We start from the raw sequence: 20,789 nt of genomic DNA on the forward strand, positions 1-20,789 counted from the left end.
CTACGAAGGCTCTAATGCATATGAGTCCCGAGTAAGACCAGAGCTGCTTCTGGGAGCTTCACATGTGTTTTGCAGTCAAGAATCACATGCTCTGTGACTCAGAAGAAAACTAAGGTTCAGAGCTGCCAGATGACCTGCTCATGCTGCATGGCTGAGCTCTGAGCCGAGCCTCCCACTCCCGACTTAGGCTATGATTTTAATCACGATGCATTAGTAAGTTGGAAGTATCCCCAAAAGAATGCTAAATTAAATGCCTATATTTAGCTTTAGCTGGTTTATGTCTTTGTTTTTTTTTTTTTTTTTTTGTTTTCTCCCAGAAAGTGTTCTGGAGGAGTTCACGTAACAGAGCCCTGCACCAGGATGGCACAGAAAGCTTTCACTACTGCTTGCTACCTTATTTCCCATCATTTTTCCAATCACCTTCCCTATGAGACTGGAAACTCCCATCCATCAAAAACCAAATGGCCACAGCATTTCAAGAGAAAAGTTATTTTCAAAAACGTATTGAACACTTGCCCCCAAGCCTACCTATATTTAATCATGTAAAATGATGCATTTTAATGTTTACTATAACAATGGTGGGACCCTTCCAAAAATAACTATTTCAGAAGATCTGGAACTGCTGGTCAGTAGACATTTACTGATGAAACAATGAATCCCTTATGTACTGAGAAAAGCCTTTTATTGACTTCGGAATCTAGAGGACAAGATGTCCTTAGAAAAGTGCCTACTATCACGAACTATAAAGTAAAAGGTTACCGTAGAAAGCTCTGCAGACCACTGACTTAGAGCACCATTTGAGCAGATGTTTTTATCCCACCTGGATTGGATGAGTTCTTTGCCCAGGTGGTTAAGCATCAACTAAAGACAGACACTTTGTTCATGAGCTGAATGGCTCCCAGTAGCAGAGTGCTAGCAGAGAGCAAGGAATGACACAGGATCCCTAATCCAGGAGTTACTCACGAGGAAGGATCTCTAGATTCTACCCAGAGTTTACAATGGTAATGTTTACAAGTAAGTTAGCTGAACTATGCAGACAGGGCTAACAAAATCGAGATGACATTTTGAAAAAGGACAGAAACTGGCTATGTGATCAACTTTCTGTTCTCAAGATAAGTCCAATCTATTGTTTTCCAAACTTGGCCATTGTTTTTCTTCTATAAATACACTAATATACAGACGTGGTTTTTTGGATTTGTGTTTTGGATTTCCAATATAAAGATGATGAGAACTTTTTTTTTTTAAAGAGACAATAGGTCAAATTAAGACCACAGTATGCAAAATTATTAAATTCTCGATGGCTAACATAATGCAATATTCCAAAGTATGGAGAATCAATTCATGATGTCTGCTACTTCCACACCATGGGAAGGACCTTATGATCCAATCCGGTCAGAGACATGGGCTTGAAACTGTCTTGGCTAATAGACAGTTTACATTCTAACGTTAAACTTCTGTTTTGGATTTTTGTTTTTTAAGAGGCAATGCCTCCCGTGTCTTAGTAAGCCTGACTTAAATCTAGGCAACGTTGCAATACTTAGTTGAGTAAATTGGTATAGGAGGAAAAATAGAGGAAATTAAAAAATAATTTCTAAGTGTCTTGCCTACATGTGGGTATGTATGGCACATTTAAACCTGGTGCCTGGAGGGGTCGAGAAGGGTATCTGGATTCCTTGGAACTGTAGTTATACATAACTATAAGTCATCATGTGGGTGCTGGGAACGGAACCCAGGTCTTCTGGAAGAGCAACAAGTACCCTTCACTGCGGAGGAATCATTCTAGCTCCAAACCTTCATTTCTTGAGCATCTCAAGGCTTCTCATACTTAATTTGCTCACTTGAGTTAAATTTCCATGAGCCTAACCATAATCTTACCGGAAAAATGACCAAAGTCCTTGCTATTCCTTATACCATGCCAAACCTTTCTCAATTAGACTTAAAAGAATGAGCTCAGAGGAGGAAAAAGCTCACACTCACATCCAGAGGGCAAAGTCACTCAATCTGAAAGGTCACCAATCTGAACCAGCTGCCAGGTTTCCCAGTGAACGATGAAGTGATGCTAGGGGAAAAAAACGGTCATCGGTCCCAACTCACCAGTCTGATGCTGACAGAGTTTAAAATAATGAGGTTTTGCTGCTACAACAAAACAAAAGGGTAGGTGCTACAGGAGGACAAGGACCTTGCATTTCATTCTCCAAGATCAAGAGCATGGCACATACTCAAGTATCTAAAAGTCGACCTAAGCCAATGCCCTTCTCACTACGAAGAGTCAAGCAAACAGATAGACTTGTAATTTAATATTAAGTTGACTACAGTTTTGCACGTTTACATAGTTGTGTTTACAGCTGGTCAACATACTTGGTCAAATAGGGCCCACAGAAATACTGAAAAACAAAGCAAAAACAAAAAACCCCATAAAACAACGCCCCCAAAAACCATGGTCCAAGACTGAGAAGCAACTCAGCTTCAGAGATTGCTCTATATACCCAGTTATGTATTTATATGTTCTAAAGCATTATGACTGGAAGAGTGGATCATACCTCTGGACAGTTACTATCATCTAATCACTACTTTCCTACCAAAAAAGGGTGAGGGGCACACGTCAACCAAGGTGGGAATGTGTGATGCTTTTATTATAGTCAGATAAACTGGAACTGAACAGTGTGGCATCTACGCTCAGCTCCTACAGGATGTGTGTGCTACTCACAGAAGGTTTATGGGAATTAAGTACAAGTACTTAAGAGTAGAAATGAGTTTTCACTAAGTAAAATTTATGTTTTTCTTTTTTATCATTTCAATGAAAAAACTGTATGGTACATCAATGCTTCTAAAACAAAAAAATGAGTTTATTTCAAATGAAAGGAACAGTATGAAAAAGGCTATTGCATTAGTCAGGGTTCTCTAGAGGAACTGATAGAATGAATAATATATATATATATATATATATATATATATATATATATATATATATATATATATGTTTGATTTATTAGACTGGTTTACAGGCTGTGTGGTTCAGCTGGTCCAGCAATGGCGTCTGCCAATGAAAGGTCTAAGAATCCAGTAGTCGCTCAGTCCGTGCGGCTGGAGCCTCAGAAGGTCTTCAGTATACGCTGGAATCCCAAAGTAGTCTCCAGCGCCAGTGAAGGAATGGACTTGCAAAGGAGAGCAAGAGCAAGCAGGCAAACAGAGGAAAGCTTCCTTCTTCCTGTCCTTGTATAGGCTGCCAGCAGTGTGGCTCAGATTAAGGGTAGATCTTCCTATCTCCACAGAAGATCTGGATTAGAAGTGGGTCTTCCCACTTCAAATGATTAAGAAAAAAGAATCCCTCATAGGTGAACCCAGCCACTTGAATTTTAGTTAATTCCAGATGCAGTCAAGCTGCAACCAAGAACAGCCATCACAGTTGTTAAATAACGAGAAAGGCCAGCAATCAGTGTTAATGACCAAACTTCACTGCTTAATATTTCACAAGATCATTTTTATTGATTATCAAAAAGCAACTGATTATTTTAAGGTACAGTCTATAAACAAGACATCTTCAATTCTAACAACAAAAAATACTATCTTCCAGTCAAAAGCAGTTCCTAGACACATGCGGCAGACAAGGGGTCCCAGAGCGACCCCATCTTCCGACAGTCTACTGTAGTGCAGCTGCTCACACTTAGCCGCGGCTATCCCAGCTGAAGGCTGTACTGGCTCTCAGGCCAGCTGTGCTCCTTCCCTTCCCCTGACTGCTTCAGCTATGCCACTTACTGTCCGACAACTGCTCCACTATTTTATGGCCCAATTTCCATTCACTTTCTCTAGTCTTCTCTAAGTCTGTGTGAGTATAAGTTCATTAGCATAAGTTAAAATTATTGTCCTTGCGATTAATCGCTAATTCAGAGAATGTTTGTCTTCTTTACAAATTATGTAAGCCCCCAAGAATATAAAAATGATATTCCCTCAGTATGTTCTACTGTGGGGAATAAGAAGTACTGAGACACATCCAACTTTTGGCTCATGCATTCATTACTGCGCCTTAACCAAAATATGTGGCCATTTTTCTCAGCAGAGACATGAATAGAACATAATACTAACTCCTTTTGTTGAAAGGGTATTTGGCTATGGAAAAGAGAGATCAAATGCAAAAGCTGACTAAGAGCATAAAAAGTTGCTGTCACTTCTGATGGAGACATATGCAGTATTTTTCATTTTAAAAGTGTCCCCCAAAAAAATGAATGAAAGGAGTCACAACTAGTAAACTCAACTGTACATCCACTAATTACATTCTGTTTCAGGTACTTATATAACTGTAAGGATGTGATACTACGAAGGAACACAGCGGGAAGCCTGGGCTTCTGCATTGTGGGAGGTTATGAAGAATACAGTGGTAACCAACCTTTTTTTATCAAATCCATCGTCGAGGGAACACCCGCGTATAATGATGGAAGAATTAGGTAATGATTACTCAGAAAACTAATATTCAAGTATTTTGCTTTCTACATGTAAAACTTGGCCCCACTTGGAAGAAAGCGCAGCTTATACTTTCCTAAAGAGTGAGAAATTAAGACACGAGAGCACTAGCTAGGTAGAGAGAAATCCAAAACTAGAACCGGCCTTGGTCCCACCTTGCAATTTCCTATACCTTTGATGCACGCTGCGTGGAGCTTGGAGAATTTATGGGAAGAGGGAAATCAAATCAGAACTAAAAAGGACAAATATGGCAGCCCTAGGGCCACCCAAGTCCACTTTGAGGCGCTTCAGGCTTGAAGCAGTTCTGATCACAATGCCGTATCTTTTCAGATGTGGTGACATTCTTCTTGCTGTCAACGGCAGAAGCACGTCGGGGATGATGCACGCCTGCTTAGCGAGGATGCTCAAAGAACTCAAAGGGAAAATTACTCTCACCATTGCTTCCTGGCCTGGTACTTTTTTATAAAACCAATGATGGATCTTAGAAAAACCACAAATAGGCTAGATAAAATTGTATTTATCTTGTCGATTTTTATATTTAAAGAATATATTGTAAAAAAAAAAAGCCAGAAAAAGTATGACTTATGAAAACAAGTTACACATCAGAGAATGTTCTCAAAAATAAAAACTAATGTTAATTTTTATTTGGTGTGGAGGATTTCTCATCACTCCAAATCTTTTAAGTTTCTATTTTTTTAATTCAATAAAAAGCCCATAAAAACTTACATGGTTTGTATGCCACACTTAATTCAAGGCAACGTCAAATGTGGTAGAAGTGGAGTTGAAGACACAGCACATTATGGCCATTTCAGTTTAATGGCGGAGGATTTGAACAAGAGATGAATATCTTCTTCTAAGTGACCGCAGTCCTCTTACTGGTGGCTCTAACTGCCTCGTCCTTTCACACACATTCCCAGCCCCACCGCTGCTCTGGAACCTTCTTGGGGTTAGTCCAGATTTTAACCTGGAGTTCTGGTTTTAGTAAGAATGACTGATCTGACACTACTCTCACTGAGTTTATTTTTTATTAATATGGACCTGGTATTACAAAAAATACCCCACGTTCTATGCTACCAATGAGCCTTGGAAAACACGTTAGCAGCAGCTGAAGCCCTTGACCCTTGTTCAAACAGATGGCCATGAAGTGGTTTGACGCTGTGCCAGTCCATGTGCCTGCTGGGAAGCACACAAGTTCCATCATAGGGCCACCCAAGTGCCTCAGACCATCTCTAAAGTCAGAGATTCAAACAGTCCATTTAGTTACTATGGACCACTGAAAACCTGCTATCAAAACTGTGATAACAAGAATGTGTCCAAGTTCTTAAAGATGCAGGAGTGTGACAGCAGTAAGAGGAAGCCTGACGTCACATGAGAGGGGCTTCTGCACCACAGCACCTCTCCTGCCGACAGCGTCCCGCTCACTAGAAAGCTAGTGAGTCCTTGATCCTCACCACACTGCACACACGGCCAACTTAGCACTAAGTCCCCTGCTGACTTATTCACATTACTTTCTTAGATATAAAGTAATTTTTGTCTTTTATTCTTTAAATATTACAAGACAAAGATTTTTAACTTAACACAAAAAAATGCACACTTTTATTTTGGAAAAGAAAAAGTTAACGTTTCATTCTAACAGAACAAGATTAAAGGTACATTTCTTAAACATTATCCAGAAAAATAAGGAGATTTATAGCATCTATTTCTGGGGCTGACGTACATAAGAGGTGGCGCCTACTCGGCAGGGGCAGCTTCCGTGCTCTCCTGCTCAGGGACCGGCTCGCTGCCAGCCTCTTTTCCTTCTTTGCTCCTTTTAGACTTTTTGTGCTTGTGTCTTCTGTGACTGTCCCCTTCTTCACTTTCATGACGACGTCTACTATTACTGCAGGGAAAGGAATTGTGTTTAACAACGGGGACAAAATCAGTCTGGTCTCACCAACCAATGCAAGCCTGGATTTCGGATGGACTTGCGTTCTGATGTTGGCATTATTCTGCATGAGATTTTACATGGATTACATTGGGGTGCCCTTCATCCACACCACCCATATCACCCCAGACTTCCAGTACCCATCCCTTTGTTCTGAAAGACTTTATGCAAGTCTTTTTACAACTGGGACAGGAAATACTGTTTTATAGGGTGAATTTTCAGGCACAATGGGCATTAATTAAAATTGATTCTAATGTATTTTAAGACCACAGGCCCCCCCCCCCAACTTTTTCCTTAAGTCAAAGAGCATTTTAATATTTATTGTAAAGATTGGGTCATATGCCCAATATCAAATAGATAATGTAAAACAAACAAAAACCACCAGACATCTTATTTTTATCCCATGCTAATTTTATCTGGAAGATATTAAAAGAAATGCAACCTTGTTAGATTTTAAGATTGTTTTTGATGCTCGTGAGGAAGGAGCTTCACCAGGTTGCTCTTGGTCTTTTAGTTAAGAATAGTCTACAGTGAGCTATTTGGACCTGGGCCAGTATTAAAGAGCAAACCTGCGAGAGGACTTGTGTCTTGTTTCCTCCTTCTCTCTGTGCCGTCGTTCTCTGTGCCGCTCTTCTTTCTCCCGACTAGCTCTGTGGCGCTCATAGCCTCTCTCTGCATACTCCCTGTATCTGTATCGCTCTTCATCACTGCAACGGAAGTGCAAACGCTGACACCAGGACTATTAAGTTAGCTGACTGAAAAGGAAGAGCTTCTGAAGCCCAACATAAGCCAGCACATGAGCTTGAAATTGCTGGACAAGTCACAGATCAGTGACACATCTCACTTAAGGCAGCGCACTAAATAATGCCATCCTGTTATATCTGTTTGAATGACAGAGGTTTCATATTAGGTCACATTTTATTTCTGGAAAAAGTGACCTGTAGTTGATTTAAATTTTAATCAACAGATATTTCTTTTTTGCTCTCATTTTATAATTATATATTTATATATCTCAGATATAGGGGGAGGGGGATCTTAACTGCAAAGCACTGGCCATGTAGTAAAGAATCCAAGAGCAGGGGTTGGGGATTTGGCTCAGTGGTAGAGCGCTTGCCTAGCAAGCGCAAGGCCCTGGGTTCGGTCCCCAGCTCCGGAAAAAAAAAAAAAAAAAAAAAAAATCCAAGAGCATATGGCTCAGAGTGGCTTCTGCAGTAAAAGGCAGATAAAAGAGGTTAATTTATTTTTAAGTGTTTGCTTTTTACTAGCAGAAATAGTACAACTTCTACCAAGTGCAGAAGAATGAACATGAAAGAGAGAGTCACACCTACATTCACACACAGCCCATACAACCCGGCCATCTCTGCTCCGTCACCCACACCTGCCTCTGTCCCTGTCTAGTGTGTACATTAACGATGACATGTGGCTAAAGCCTCCAAAGGCACGGATACAAATGACACCTCTACTTCCTGGGGTCACACATTACTACCATGCCTGGCTTTTTCCTCTTTCTATCTGACACGAAAGTCAAGATTTTAAAACGCAGTATCGGACAATTCTGTTATTTAAAATAAACATCTTTCAGAATACTGTCAAAAGCTTTAGTTTTAAAAAATATGTTCAATAAAAATAATTAGGATCTGTATGCAACAACAAGGTGCTCAGGAACGTGCCTGGGATGACAGGCTCAGGGGAAGCATAAGCTACACACAGAGAGGAGCAGACCAGCAGCCTGTGACTGCCTAGCGAAAGGGGTGGTCAGTGTCAGAACACACTGCTGCACACAGTGACCTGGGATATAGTAAGACTGTCAAATGCTTTATGAAAACGTGTTTTAACACACACATGCACATGCATGAGTACAGCCATGCTCTTTCCTAAGGAGTATGTCACTGACAGGCAGTGCAGAGTGGCCGCGTGCACACAAACACGCAGCACATTCCTTCTAAGCCTGTGCCACTGGGAATGCAGGATCACTCCTTAAATCTCAAGGTGTCCGTGAAACCGGCGGTAACGTTTACAGAGTGCCTGGTGAGAGCAGGCTATCAGTGAGTGCAGTCCCTGCCCTGATGGGATGGCTCAGTGGGCAAAGGTGCTTGCTGCCAAGCCTGGCAACCTAAGTTTGATCCCCAGTGCCCATACTGTAGGACGACTGAATTGACTCCTCCTGCAAATTATCCTCTGAGCTCTAAGGGGCGATAGGGGACAAGCATGTGCACACACACAGAACTTGATTAAAAGAAATGGAATTTTTCAAGGAATTTAGTGCTTACATTCTCAGAAGCAGACTATTTCCTATAAAGGGCCTCTGATAACTCTCTCCAGCTCAGGGATAAAGGGACATTGCAATTGCCTCCATCAGCAAATGCAGTGTTCCTGGTGATGACTCCAACTAAGCTTGCATAAAGTAACCAAGGCCAGTTACCTCACAGTTTCCTCATGTGTAGCCCCTTTGCCCTAGAGCCAATTCTTGGGGCCCTTAAATGCTGTCTGTCAGCAGTCACATGAACAACAGACTGTTGGGGAGTTGGCCTTCATGAAACTGCAGCAGCTTCCCATCCCTTCTGACACACAGCACAGTGCAAAGGTTGCTCCAGGCCTGCATCTCATTAAAGCACATTTTCTAACATCCTATAGCAACCAGCCTTCTTTCAGGCCCTCAATTAAACTGCCTTAAAAACAGATGTTAAAACTGCTCTCTAATTTTCAAAACAGTGACCCTGCAATTTGTAATGCAACACGTACTATATATGTCTTGCTTTTAGACTATTTTTGTCAGTCTTTAGAAACAGACAGATTTTACTTTCCGTTTGCATTCACAGTACAGTTTTCCTAGGACTAGTCAGAATTCCTTGACCTTTCATTTTTCTGACCTTTAGCTTTTCCTCCAATTTATTTAATGCCCTAAAACTCAGCAACCTGAAAATGAAAACATGGTTTAAACACTAACATTTTTCAATTTAGCAGAAACTCAGTAGCCCCTGTACGTGTGTTCACTAAAATCCTTGACTGTGACACATACATTTTATAGACAATATGTTACTTCAAAGGTACATTTCAAGCACATTAGAAACTAGTCAACTTCCTGAAAACAAAACAAAACAAAACAACCCTGTCCTTGAACTTAAGCAGAACTGTGCACTTGGGTGGCTGTGGCTGGCACTTTATGGCCCACTTACATGTATATGCCACACCGCCATTTACCTATGTGATCAATAAAATTGTATTAATTACCTACTATGTGTTAAGTCATGCTCAAACTGGGTGGGAGAAGAGGTATTTTCATCATCTTTTCCAGTTCTTGGTCACACACTCTTTGACTGAGTCAGCTTAACAGTACTATGAATTTAATGTGTACACAATATGAATATTTATGCATTTTAGGATACAGCATTATTTCTGGCTTAGAACAGGACTCAAAATGTCATTCACATGAATGAAACATTAGAAAAATAGATGGGACACTCAGTAAATCAGTTTTTAACTCAATACATATTTAAGGTGGCAATCTTATTTTAAAATAATATACATTAGGAATGTATATGAATTACCAACTAATTAAACTTGTATCTAAGAAACAGGATCAAGACTGGCATGTGAGAGCATGACTGTCAGCACTCAATTCTCCATGCCGCCTAACCATAATCAATCATTAAGAAATTATGTTTAGTTGGGGATTTAGCTCAGTGGTAGAGTCCTTGCCTAACAAACGCAAGGCCCTGGGTTTGGTCCCCAGCTCCGGAAAAAAAAAGAAAAGAAAAAAAAAAAAAGAGAAAGAAATTATGTTTAGATGACAAGACAGAATTTGTGAGGGGATATAAATTTCTTTAAGGGCCAAGTGAACAACATGGCTTGAAAATTGTTGCTTACAGTACTTCGAATCCTCAAGAACAAAGTGAGTATGATTTCAAAATGGCTTTTCTAGCCATACCTTGAGTATTCCTTTCCCAGTGAACTGCAATCCATCTCCTCACATCAAATAAAACTGAGTAAAAATGAAGTGTGCTCAGAGCCCTGCACACCCAACAAACCTGTTGAAAACACTTGGGGTGGGGCTGTGGTCCCGCTCCCGCTCTCGCTCCCGGGTGCGCTCCCTTTCTCTGTCCCGGTCTCTCTCCCTTTCTCTGTCTCGGTCTCTCTCTCGGTCTCGATCTCGATCTTTTTCTCTCCGTGCATAATAGTCCCACTGCTTAGTGGTATCCACAAGGCTAGGCCATGAGGGAGCGGAACTGGTAAGGTGGGGAAAGGCAACTAGAGGGAAAAGCACATTAAAAGCAAAGGTTATGGTACTTGGTATTGCACTCTATTTGCCAAGAATAAGAAACAACAGACTTTCTAATGTGAAAAACAGAAACAAGAAGACACTGTTCATTCGGCAGCTCACAACTGTCTGTAGTTCCAGTTCCAGGGAGATCAGATGACATCTGGCATCTATGGGCACTGCATATATGCACATGGTGCATACTCTTAACACATGAGTACATGATAAAAAAACACAAGGGAAGGGATTTGAGAGGAAAGGCTTCATGAAGGTGAAGGGGTTCCAAGCACTGGTTATCATTCCAGAGGACCCAAGTTTGATTCCCAGCACCCACATGGCAGCTCACAACCATTAACTCCTGTTCCAGGGGCTCTGACTACTCTTCTGTTTTCTCTGGGCACCAAAGATGCTTGTGGTTGATGCACAGACAGACATACAGGCAAAACACTCATACTCAAAATGTAAAATAAATTTTAAATATTTCTGTAAATAAACTGGACCTATTATGAAGTTTTGGGTCAGGAAGCATGCTCCCCAGCAGCACTGTGGGTCATAAATCTCTTCCTCTTTCATTGTTCTGTCCTGGCCATCATGAAGCATGGCTTCATTACACACCACCACCACACAAGGTTTAAGAGTCATGGGTTTGTCTAAGTTATGGATGTGAACCTTTAAATCTGTGAGCCAAAATAATGATTTAAAAAAAAAGCTTGTCTCTTAATATTCCTGAAAAATTTATTTTTAAACTAGGTTTCACTTCATAAGCTGTCTTCAGACATATCCAGAAAAGTCATTACTTTATGTTGCTCAGGGGTGTGAGGACAGATGATAAATTCTAAATAAACAAAATGAAGGTAAACAGAAAGCACAGAAGCTGTCTGCTGTCCTTGTTGTAAAGCTTCGCTTGGCCGGGGTGAGGACGATCCCTTCCTCTCCTCTCCCCCTTTCTACTTTCACGTTTAATTAAAGGCTGGTCTCTGGGAGGGAAGTTGGGAGCTATACAGACGAAGTGCGGGATTCCTGCTTCCTAAAAGTAAACAAACTCCTGTTACTCTGAGAAAAAGTTAAGCTCTTTTTTTTTTTTTTTTTTTTTGGGGTTCTTTTTTTCGGAGCTGGGGACCGAACCCAGGGCCTTGCGCTTCCTAGGCAAGCGCTCTACCACTGAGCTAAATCCCCAGCAAAAGTTAAGCTCTTAATCAGCCATTTAAAACCATTGGACAAGGCTGGGTCAGCACTCTCACGAATGACTGTCCAATACGGGCTAGCCACTGGTTCACCTGCACAGAAGCAAACATGGGACAGAGTGACAGAAACTCACAATGCCATAAGAAAGGTAAACCCAAGCAGACAAACTCAATGTGTGATGCGTAGAGAATGCTTACACATTATAGGGACTGTGTAAACCTGAACTCTAGCTCCAGTTTACATGAGGGAAAGATCTAATTCATCCACGGTTACCTAAGATAAGCTGGCCCCAAGATCCAAGCACAGGCAACCACAGAACCCATGATTCAACAATTACTTTGTATTGCTACCTAGGGGACAGAAGAGGGAGGGAGTTTGTACACCCCTGGAGATGGAGGAGATTGTGAAAATGGTGGCTAACACTGGGACACTTGGCCAAGAGCAGACAGGTGCTCATCCCACAGCAGTAGGGGGAATGTATTACTTTCAGTTTAATGACTAAGCATGGCACCAGGACATAGATTCTACCACAGAAATGCCCTTTAAGTCCATTAATATTTCTTCTACCTTCAGTGGAGGAAACAGGACAGCATTAATGTCCACCTCTGGATTAGTGCTGCAGAGAGACCAGGACAAGCTGCTCTGAAACACAGGCCCCAAGAAAGATGATGAGGCAGAGCCACTGAGCAGCCACAGCTAAGAAAAGTTCTCACCCTCTCCCACATGCCCACAAGCAGGAAATCAAATCACAGAGGCTCAGAGACATCTCTTGTTCTCTTTACTAATAAGAATGGAAACTGCCACAGGAGACCTTTAGCCTGGAGACCCAGCACTAGCTCTTTTCTTTATTACTGGCTTTATTTCATTATCCTTTCAGCAGTGGGGACTGAACCCAGGCCCTCAATCATACACTCATACACTCTATCACAGAACACAGCCTGAGCTATTAATCCAGTCAATTAGAACCAATGAGTTTAACTAGATTTTCTTACAGGAACATGGATGGGGTGTTATTTACAGGCACATAGGCAAGTGGACAATTTACTGATGGCTATGAAATGCCTCTCCCTACCTAAGTAAGCAGCTGCATACATACCCTTAGGGAAAGGTGGGGCTCATGTGGAATGTTGATAGGCCCAGTTACTGGCTTTTTTTTTTTAATTAATTTATTTATTTATTATATATAAGTACACTGTAGCTGTCTTCATATACACCAGAAGAGGGCATCGGATCTCTTTACAGATGGTTTGTGAGCCACCATGTGGTTGCTGGGATTTGAACTCATGACCTCTGGAAGAGCAGTCGGGTGCTCTTAACCGCTGAGCCATCTCTCCAGCCCCAGTTACTGGCTTTTATCAAAGGACATGTGTGAGTGCAAAGGCCATGTCAGACTTAGAAGACAGACAGCATTTTACAACATTCCACCCTACCAACTTCAACGTTGTGTGAACCTTCCAAGGGTGATACAGATGTCCGTTTAGGATTGGGCATTGCACCGGTTTGGATCTCTCATTTACCATCTTTGTTGCAGATGCTAACTAGTCCAGACTCTTCTAAGACTCTCTCTTCCATGGCACACGGTGAGACAAGCTCCTGATGCCCAGGCCTTTCTCTTGCTGTGCGTCTCTGGAGGGGGTTACCCCTAACAACTGTACAGACTTTTCTTCCACCCACTGACATGCTCACTATCCTGTGCAGAGACCCAGGACCTCAGTGGAGAAAGAACCCTCAGAACGGAGTATGGCAAGAGAACTCAAGTGGAGCCGGAATAGCTCACGACTTTAGTTCCTGAAGCAGTGGCACTCTGTGAGAGGGCTGACTCTCACAGAGAGAACACTTCTTAGCAACAACAACAAATCAATGTTGTTAAAATTAAGGGTCATATGCTCCTTGAAACACATTTCTGAACATTTATAAAGCATAATATAGACAAACGTTATTTTCCTCTGCTGGGAAAATGTGTCTCACCACGTTTGCTTTATTGTGCCAGTCTGGAAACCTAACCCATTCTGTCTCCAAAGCAAGCCTACACTGCCGGGTGTGAGCCCAAGCTCCCTCGGGTCCAGCCACACCGCACCTGCAGTTCCCACGCTTCCTGTTCCCCTTATGCACGCTTCTGCACAGCACACATGCTGTCACCCACTGTCCTACTCTGAGTTAGGAGAGACTCCTCTCACTCAGTCCTCAGGATAACGTTTTTTCTCTCCAGTCACTGGCTATCTCACTACTGACCAATGAATTTAATAACGATGACCAGTATAACTCACCACATCTGTGAGTTAGTACAATGTACAGCATTATAAATAAAGGAGCATCAGAAGCTTTTGGTGTGCATAAAGTTGTTAGAAGTGAAAAACAGCGGGTGGTAGGGGTGGATGACGGTGGCATACGCATAGCTTACAAAAAGAAAAAATCTAAGGCTACCTGGATGCCAGGACTCATGGACACTGAGACTGTGGTAAATCCCAACCAGCTTCAGGAGAGGCTGGACTCGCTATACCTGTTGTGACATACTTTTTTAAAAGCGTCAACTGATAAATAAAATATCTTTTCTAAAGCAGTCAGACAGCAGACTTACAGACTTAATTCTTTCAATTGCTTTTCTTAGTTGCTCCGCTAACTTAGCCCATGAAAACATGTTTCTATTTCTTTACCGAGCTGTACTTTGCTGATTCACAGTGGGTCTGGGGCGGGGGGAGGGTGAGTAACTTACCATTGCCATATGGAAACGCCCGTGCAGAACGGCTGTCGTAACCAGAGGAATGGCCACTGTGGAGGAAAGAAGCATCTTTATATCTGACGCAAATGTGTACTCAATCTGAACAGTTCAGTGGAGACAAGTCTGAAAATGTGTTACATGGTCTTGCTATTTTTCAATTTGGTGACATGGACTTTTCACCTCAAGTCTCAGACCCAGGAGCTACTTGCTGCTGCTGCTCAGCGTAACTCAGGCAATCACGTTCACTTGCTCAGTGAGATAGAGAAAATCTGAGACTGAAAAGATGTTTGAGGCTTAAAATTAATCCTAAAACACTGGATTTAGTGGCTCTGAGTTAGCTCTAAATCATCAGTAATTAGTACCCCAGACAGGCCGCTCTGACTGAGAAACAAGTATACACTCAACAAGAACGCAGTGAACACCAAATCCTCCCCTCTCACAATCTGCTTTCTGGAGCAGCACTTTGAAAACTACACGGATGGCTTGATGCCACCATGCTAAGTGAGCCCCATTTCCTTTTGCTTTTACATAATTTGACTATGACTTTTTAGACTATCTCCAGTCAGAGTAAAGTAATGGAACAGCTCCTGTTTACTAGCCAGTTCTGCCTGCTGAGATGTGCACTGTCCTAATCTTCACGATGAAGTCTAGAGAGACAGTAAGCTAGCCACACGGGTGAGAAATTCTAAGGGGCTTTAGACACAATACGACTGCTGGGGATATTCTTCAATACAAGAGGCTAAGAAACTTAAGTACAGACGTAAGAAAACAGTCACTGCAGCTAGGTCGTTCCAGAAGGAGCAGAGATCCAGCAGGGTAGCAGGAAGAAAACCATTTTTCTTTTTATTAAGGTACAGTAACAGTTGTTCTTTCTTCTTTCCAGTAGAAAAAAAATTCATTATTAATACTTTCTAACAATTTTTATTTTTCTTTTCCCTGTTTTGATATTAGGCTATAGTTCCATAAAAGTAATTAATACAGATTAAACTTATGCATGGACAGGTGCTACATCTATTAAAGAATGCAAGCAAAGACATATGTGTAGGGTTCTGCTGCAGGGCTGTCCATGATAACAGCGCAGAGTAGCGCCCTGCTTTACCTTTCTATTGTCGGTATAAGAGATGGAGGTGGAGCGCCTGGTGGAGGGGGGAAACCTGAAACATCCAACCAAAGACAAGATATTAACAGGCTGCATACGAAATAGCAAGAGTGAAATACAGTTGCTGATTATCACTAATATTTTCTGAGGACACAAACGTGCTTCTCTACATCATAACGAACAGGAAAAATAAAGCTGAAACTTACAAAGGGTTTTAGAGCAATAACGTTGTTAATTAACAGTCTGGTCTAACACATAGCACAACTGTCAGGACACCTGGTCTTATTTTCAGCACCACACACAGCCCATTTTGTGTGTCTAAGAAAGTTAAGTCTCAATGCCTTACCTTTTCCACATAAAATATATAGCAGCAGTGTTGCCATCAGATTATGTTTTGAAGAAACACAAATAAAATAGCATTTACGTCCTTTAAAAATATTGAGTTTCAGATTTATAGAATCTTTAAAGCATGTAATTTGTAAATAAAATCTAGCCAGTAAATATATGTGTTCACAACAAGAACGTCTGCCATGAAATGTTCTTTAAATAACACACCCCAGCAGACTACTTTATAAAGCAAGCACATAGTGGGATTTTTGGATCAGTCTGGAGGCAAACAGTGTATACCCTGTCTTATGCAGTCAGCATTCTCACTCACTACGTGAAACCCCACAGAACAGCACGGCTAAGGGGCCTCACTCAGCACGTTGTCTCCCCTATACATCCAGACTGTGACAGAGCACCACAGCCCAAGCACGACTTCACAGACCAATTTTTTTTTTCCACGTTTTAACAACCTTCACTACTAGCAAATGCATCAAATTCAAGTTTCAATCCTCTGCCCTCAGGTTCACATCCTGATGGAGACACGTCCATTATTGTACCCCAACTATCTTCTACTTAATGGCAACTTTCCTGATGACTTAAATGCCGCCTTCTCAGTGTTCTCTGGGAAACACGAATCCCAGGTCTCTCATTCTTCTCAGAGTTTCATTAAATCAATCTTTAGTCTTGTTTCAAATTACTTTAAGTTTACTATGCTTGTCACTCTGTCCAGGTTTAGCCTCTGTAACTCTTCTGCTAACATCAAGACAAGCCCCGTTCAGCAGTTACAACAGTAGTACTCTATCTAGTCCACATCCTGCACGACACAGGTTCACAGCCACACTGTCTTTCAGACTAAAGAGACACAGCAGTCCTTTAGACTTGCTCTGCTTAGCCCTTCCTCAGCCACCTCGACAGTCAGTGACTATATTCCTGGCTAAGCATGAACACTAACCTCTGCAACCTAAATTCACATTCTGACTTGAGACCCACTCTCCTCAGCCAAATCCCTAGTGACTTTCTTCACTCCTTGGTTTGTACACTGAACTCAGTAACTAATCTGTCCACTGTGTTCCCCATTACACAGTAAGAAGTGACTGACAGAAACGGAAAGGACAAGGCTGGACTACACAAACGCTCCTACTGACTACACCATCCCAAGGCCCAATTAATCACCACTCTAGGAACAAGTGCTCCGCTAGTTATTAAGCCATGTAATTGCTGTGTGGTCTAGAACACATCTTCTCATGACAACGAATTATGACAGTGGGTAAACAATCAGAAACCATGAGAAAGTCAAGATAAATTATTTTTCTTTTCTCTTTGCATCTCTAAAAAGCTTTTCAAACAGTGATTTTACTTTGCACCTTCTACTGTTTTCCTCACAAATTGTTAAGGTGAGAATTTCTGTTTCTGTAGAAATGGGTAAGACAAGTTTAAGAAGACTAAATTGTCTTAATGCTGGAATGAAGCGAAGGCAGAGCTGAAAATAGGACCTTGAAATCCTGGTGAGCCATTACATTCTAACCATATCAACACCGGCCCTCCTGGAACTACAAGCTTGAGATTTCATGTTCATTAACAACGATGGAGAAAACATGAAAAAAGTTTTACCTGGAGGTGGTACAGTTATTGGAATACCTAAAAAACAAGTGATGAAATTTAATATAGTAACTGGATTTCAGAACCTGTTATGTTTTTATGCCATCACCAAAACAAACTTTGACATAAACCCCCTGACTCAGGGTCCTGGCTTAGCACTCAAGAGAAGCGCTCTGTTTTCTTGTGAGCCAACAATTCAATCAGCATCCAACTCCCCTGAGGAAAAGCCAGTCTGACAACTCCCTGACACGACTGTGACTGTCCCGCTAGTAGGAATCACAAAGGCAGTTAGAAGCACATCACTTTAAAAAAGCACACTTTGTGATACACAGTATCAAACTCCGTAACGGTGAAAAGCTCACTAAATTTGGTCACAAGAATCTGGTTTTGTCAGTTCAACGCTTTGGTGGGAATCCTGCAGGGAAGGAAAGATTCAGGCTATCATCCATTTCTGAAAAGGCCAGTGTGGGCCACTCAGGTGTGAAAGCTGTCTTACTGTTACCAAGAGCCAACAGTCCACACTTTCTTTGCTTGTGGAAGTAGAAAGGGTATAGGAAACTTATATGGACAGACAGACAGATACATACACACACAAACACACACACTAACGTAGGCATAAATGACTGCCTTTTAGAGGTGTTAACAAAATAAAATTTGAGAATCTCTCCATTATGTATAAATATGGACAGACAGACACATACACAAACACACACACACTAACGTAAGCATAGATGACTGCCTTTTAGAGGTGTTAGCAAAATAAAATTTGAGTATCTCTCTATTATGTATAAACATTATAACCTTTAAGAAATAAACTATACATGAACATTCTAAATTTGCACTGGCCAAATGTCCCCCTAGGCATATAAAATTAAATCCAAAATTTAAGAAATACATGAAAGTACTGTATAACATGCAAACCAGAACTATTTTTAGTTGAAAAAATGATCTCAAATAATAAAACAAGAAAATTTTGAAACTTTTTCATTAAAAGTTCTATATTATAAATAAATTACATTGTTCAGTTTATTAAATCCTATCAGCCTCAAAATTAGCTCAAAGCAAAGGGCAATCAAACTCATTTACTAGCTGCATGTAAGTGAACAGAAGCACTTTCAAAGGTTTTCTTGACCAGAGAAGGCTGCTGCTGGCGTATTTTAACCGCACTGGCAGACATGTTATATTGGCGTGAGGCTTTCATGAGTAAGAGCTTAGACAACACAGGGCCTTGCACCCCAGACTCAAGTATCTGATCAATCACCGTGAAATAGAGGGTTATGGGACCTGCAGGGTGAGAAGGTGTGGAAGGCAGCCACAGCAATCACAACCCACAAAGCTAACCCCCAGCAGACACATTTTCATCTACCCCAAGGTCTTATCTTGATGCTTCTCATGTCACTGATGTTAAGGATCTAACAGAAAACCAAGTGAAGTTAAATGAGGGAAGGGGAGAAGAGTAAATAATATATATATATTCTTTACAACAGTACAAATGACTCTACTGAACCTTACTATCTGAGTTTGTTTTCACCTTCAATGCATGAAAGTATGTGCTGTTTCTAGTATGTAGACCAGGGCTAGATGAGTTCTGTCTGTGCTACTTTTACTCAAGTAACGTCCCCAACCATGTTTAGGAGGAGCAAGCAGCACTACTTTAGCTAAACCTACTAAAATGAGAAGTTGTGCAAAAGAAAGGGTGGGGAGACACAATTACAAATCAAGGATCTTCAAAACTTAGTTCTCAAAGTATTTAAACTGTGAAAACAAACACAGAAGGCACATGATCAAATCAATTTTTCTCCAAATGCAGTTAAAATTACCGTGTTGGTTAGTTTTATGTCAAATCGACGCAAGCTGGTATCATTTGAGAAGACAGCCTCAACTGAGAAAGTGCCTCACTAAGATTGGCAAGTGACCCAGCTCATGGTGGGAGAGGGAGGGGCAACCCTGAAGAGGGTCCTGAGCTGTGTCAAAAAGAAGGCTGAGCAAACCAGGAGGGACAAGCCAGTGAAGTCTTCTGCTTCAGCTCCTGCCTTGAGTTCCTGTCCTGACTTCCTTTGGTGATGGACTGTGTCGCAGAAGTGTAAGCCAAATAAACACTATCCTCCTCGTGTTGATTTTGGTCATAGCGCTCTATCAAAGCATTGGAATTTGTAATCTTACTATAGGAATATCCTAGAACAAATCTTTAAAAATCACCTGGAACTAAGAACAGAGGCAAAAAAAAACATGTTATATCCAGTTGTCTTTCCAACTGGTGCTTCTACAATAGAAAGCTTGCATGCTAGAAAGGGCTCTTCCAAGGGAGACCTTTATTTATCTAAGATTTCACTTAAGTGTAAACAGCTCTTTGTGGGAAAGGACTAGAAAGCTGATGAAAGGTACAGCCAGTTCCTTGACAATCCAGAAACATTTCCAAACAATAATTAAGGAAGTTTAATAAACAATACAATGGAAACCTACATTTTAACTTAAAGATCTCTAGTATTTAACTTTTTAAAAAACAAAACCAAAATAAGATAAGTAGCAGAAAATTCATTCCAAAAGTCCCTTTTTCTTCCCTGGACAATTCTAGTAGACTTAAACATACAAATGTTTCTTCCTTTTAAAACCCACAGAGGTGTTTATAGGCTGCCTCAGCCATGTATGTACACATTTGTGTTGTTTAAAATGATTATATGATTGTTTTCAGCAAAGATAACAATATCTTATCAAAAAGTCTTTTTCTATTATGTGGAAGTTGTAAATGAGAAATAAAATACCATAAAAAAGAAACAAACAAAAAAAACATAGAAAAAGTACTTTGCTTCTTCTGTTTTATGTATGTATGTATGTATGTATGTATGTATGTATGTATGTATACATATTTTCATGTGTCTGTCTCATTTTGCTTTGAGACAATGTAGCCCTGGCTAGCCTGAAACTCTCTAGGGAAACAGACTGGCCTCCAACTCATAGTTACCTACCTGTATTTGACTTCCAATGGCTGAGATTAAAAGCCCATGACACTCTAGCCTTTATTAATTATCTGAAAAAAATGATTATTTGCCTGAAAGTCTTCTCTAACAGTAGCATATTAAAACCTTCAGCAAAGTGATTATCTATCCACTTTCGTGCACTTCTTGATCAGAATCACCTACAGTTTGTGACTGCTGGGACGTTCTAGACTTTCTCATTCAAGATGTCTAAGACAAAAAACAAAAACAAAAAAAACCCAAAA

General features: G+C 40.9%; 2 protein-coding genes across 20 annotated transcripts in view; one reads left to right on the forward strand and one right to left on the reverse strand.

The window, feature by feature from the left end:
* Lnx1 (ligand of numb-protein X 1) overlaps nt 1–5,337 on the forward strand; it is a 102,701-nt gene extending 97,364 nt beyond the window's left edge. For 3 of the 5 annotated variants that reach the window (XM_006250902.5, XM_006250903.5, XM_006250904.5), the window contains 2 exons: nt 4,284–4,442; nt 4,789–5,102. In XM_006250902.5, the coding sequence (XP_006250964.1) occupies nt 4,284–4,442; nt 4,789–4,924 (295 nt within the window). In that variant the 3' untranslated portion in view covers nt 4,925–5,102. 5 annotated transcript variants of the gene reach the window in all.
* Nucleotides 3,461–20,789, reverse strand: part of Fip1l1 (factor interacting with PAPOLA and CPSF1) — a 61,531-nt gene continuing 44,202 nt past the window's right edge. For 4 of the 15 annotated variants that reach the window (XM_006250887.5, XM_006250884.5, XM_006250885.5 and 1 more), the window contains 6 exons: nt 17,582–17,608; nt 15,644–15,698; nt 14,539–14,594; nt 10,411–10,630; nt 6,952–7,089; nt 3,461–6,337 (listed from right to left, as the gene is read on the reverse strand). In XM_006250887.5, coding sequence (XP_006250949.1) covers nt 6,190–6,337; nt 6,952–7,089; nt 10,411–10,630; nt 14,539–14,594; nt 15,644–15,698; nt 17,582–17,608 — 644 coding nt within the window. In that variant the 3' untranslated portion in view covers nt 3,461–6,189. Of the gene's footprint in view, nt 6,338–6,951; nt 7,090–10,401; nt 10,631–14,538; nt 14,595–15,643; nt 15,699–17,581; nt 17,609–20,789 lie in introns of all 15 variants that reach the window. The other 11 variants (XM_039091689.2, XM_063272906.1, XM_006250886.5 and 8 more) reach the window with 6 other exon arrangements.

The sequence above is a fragment of the Rattus norvegicus genome, chromosome 14, assembly GCF_036323735.1.
Source record: "Rattus norvegicus strain BN/NHsdMcwi chromosome 14, GRCr8, whole genome shotgun sequence".
Lineage (NCBI taxonomy): Eukaryota > Metazoa > Chordata > Mammalia > Rodentia > Muridae > Rattus > Rattus norvegicus.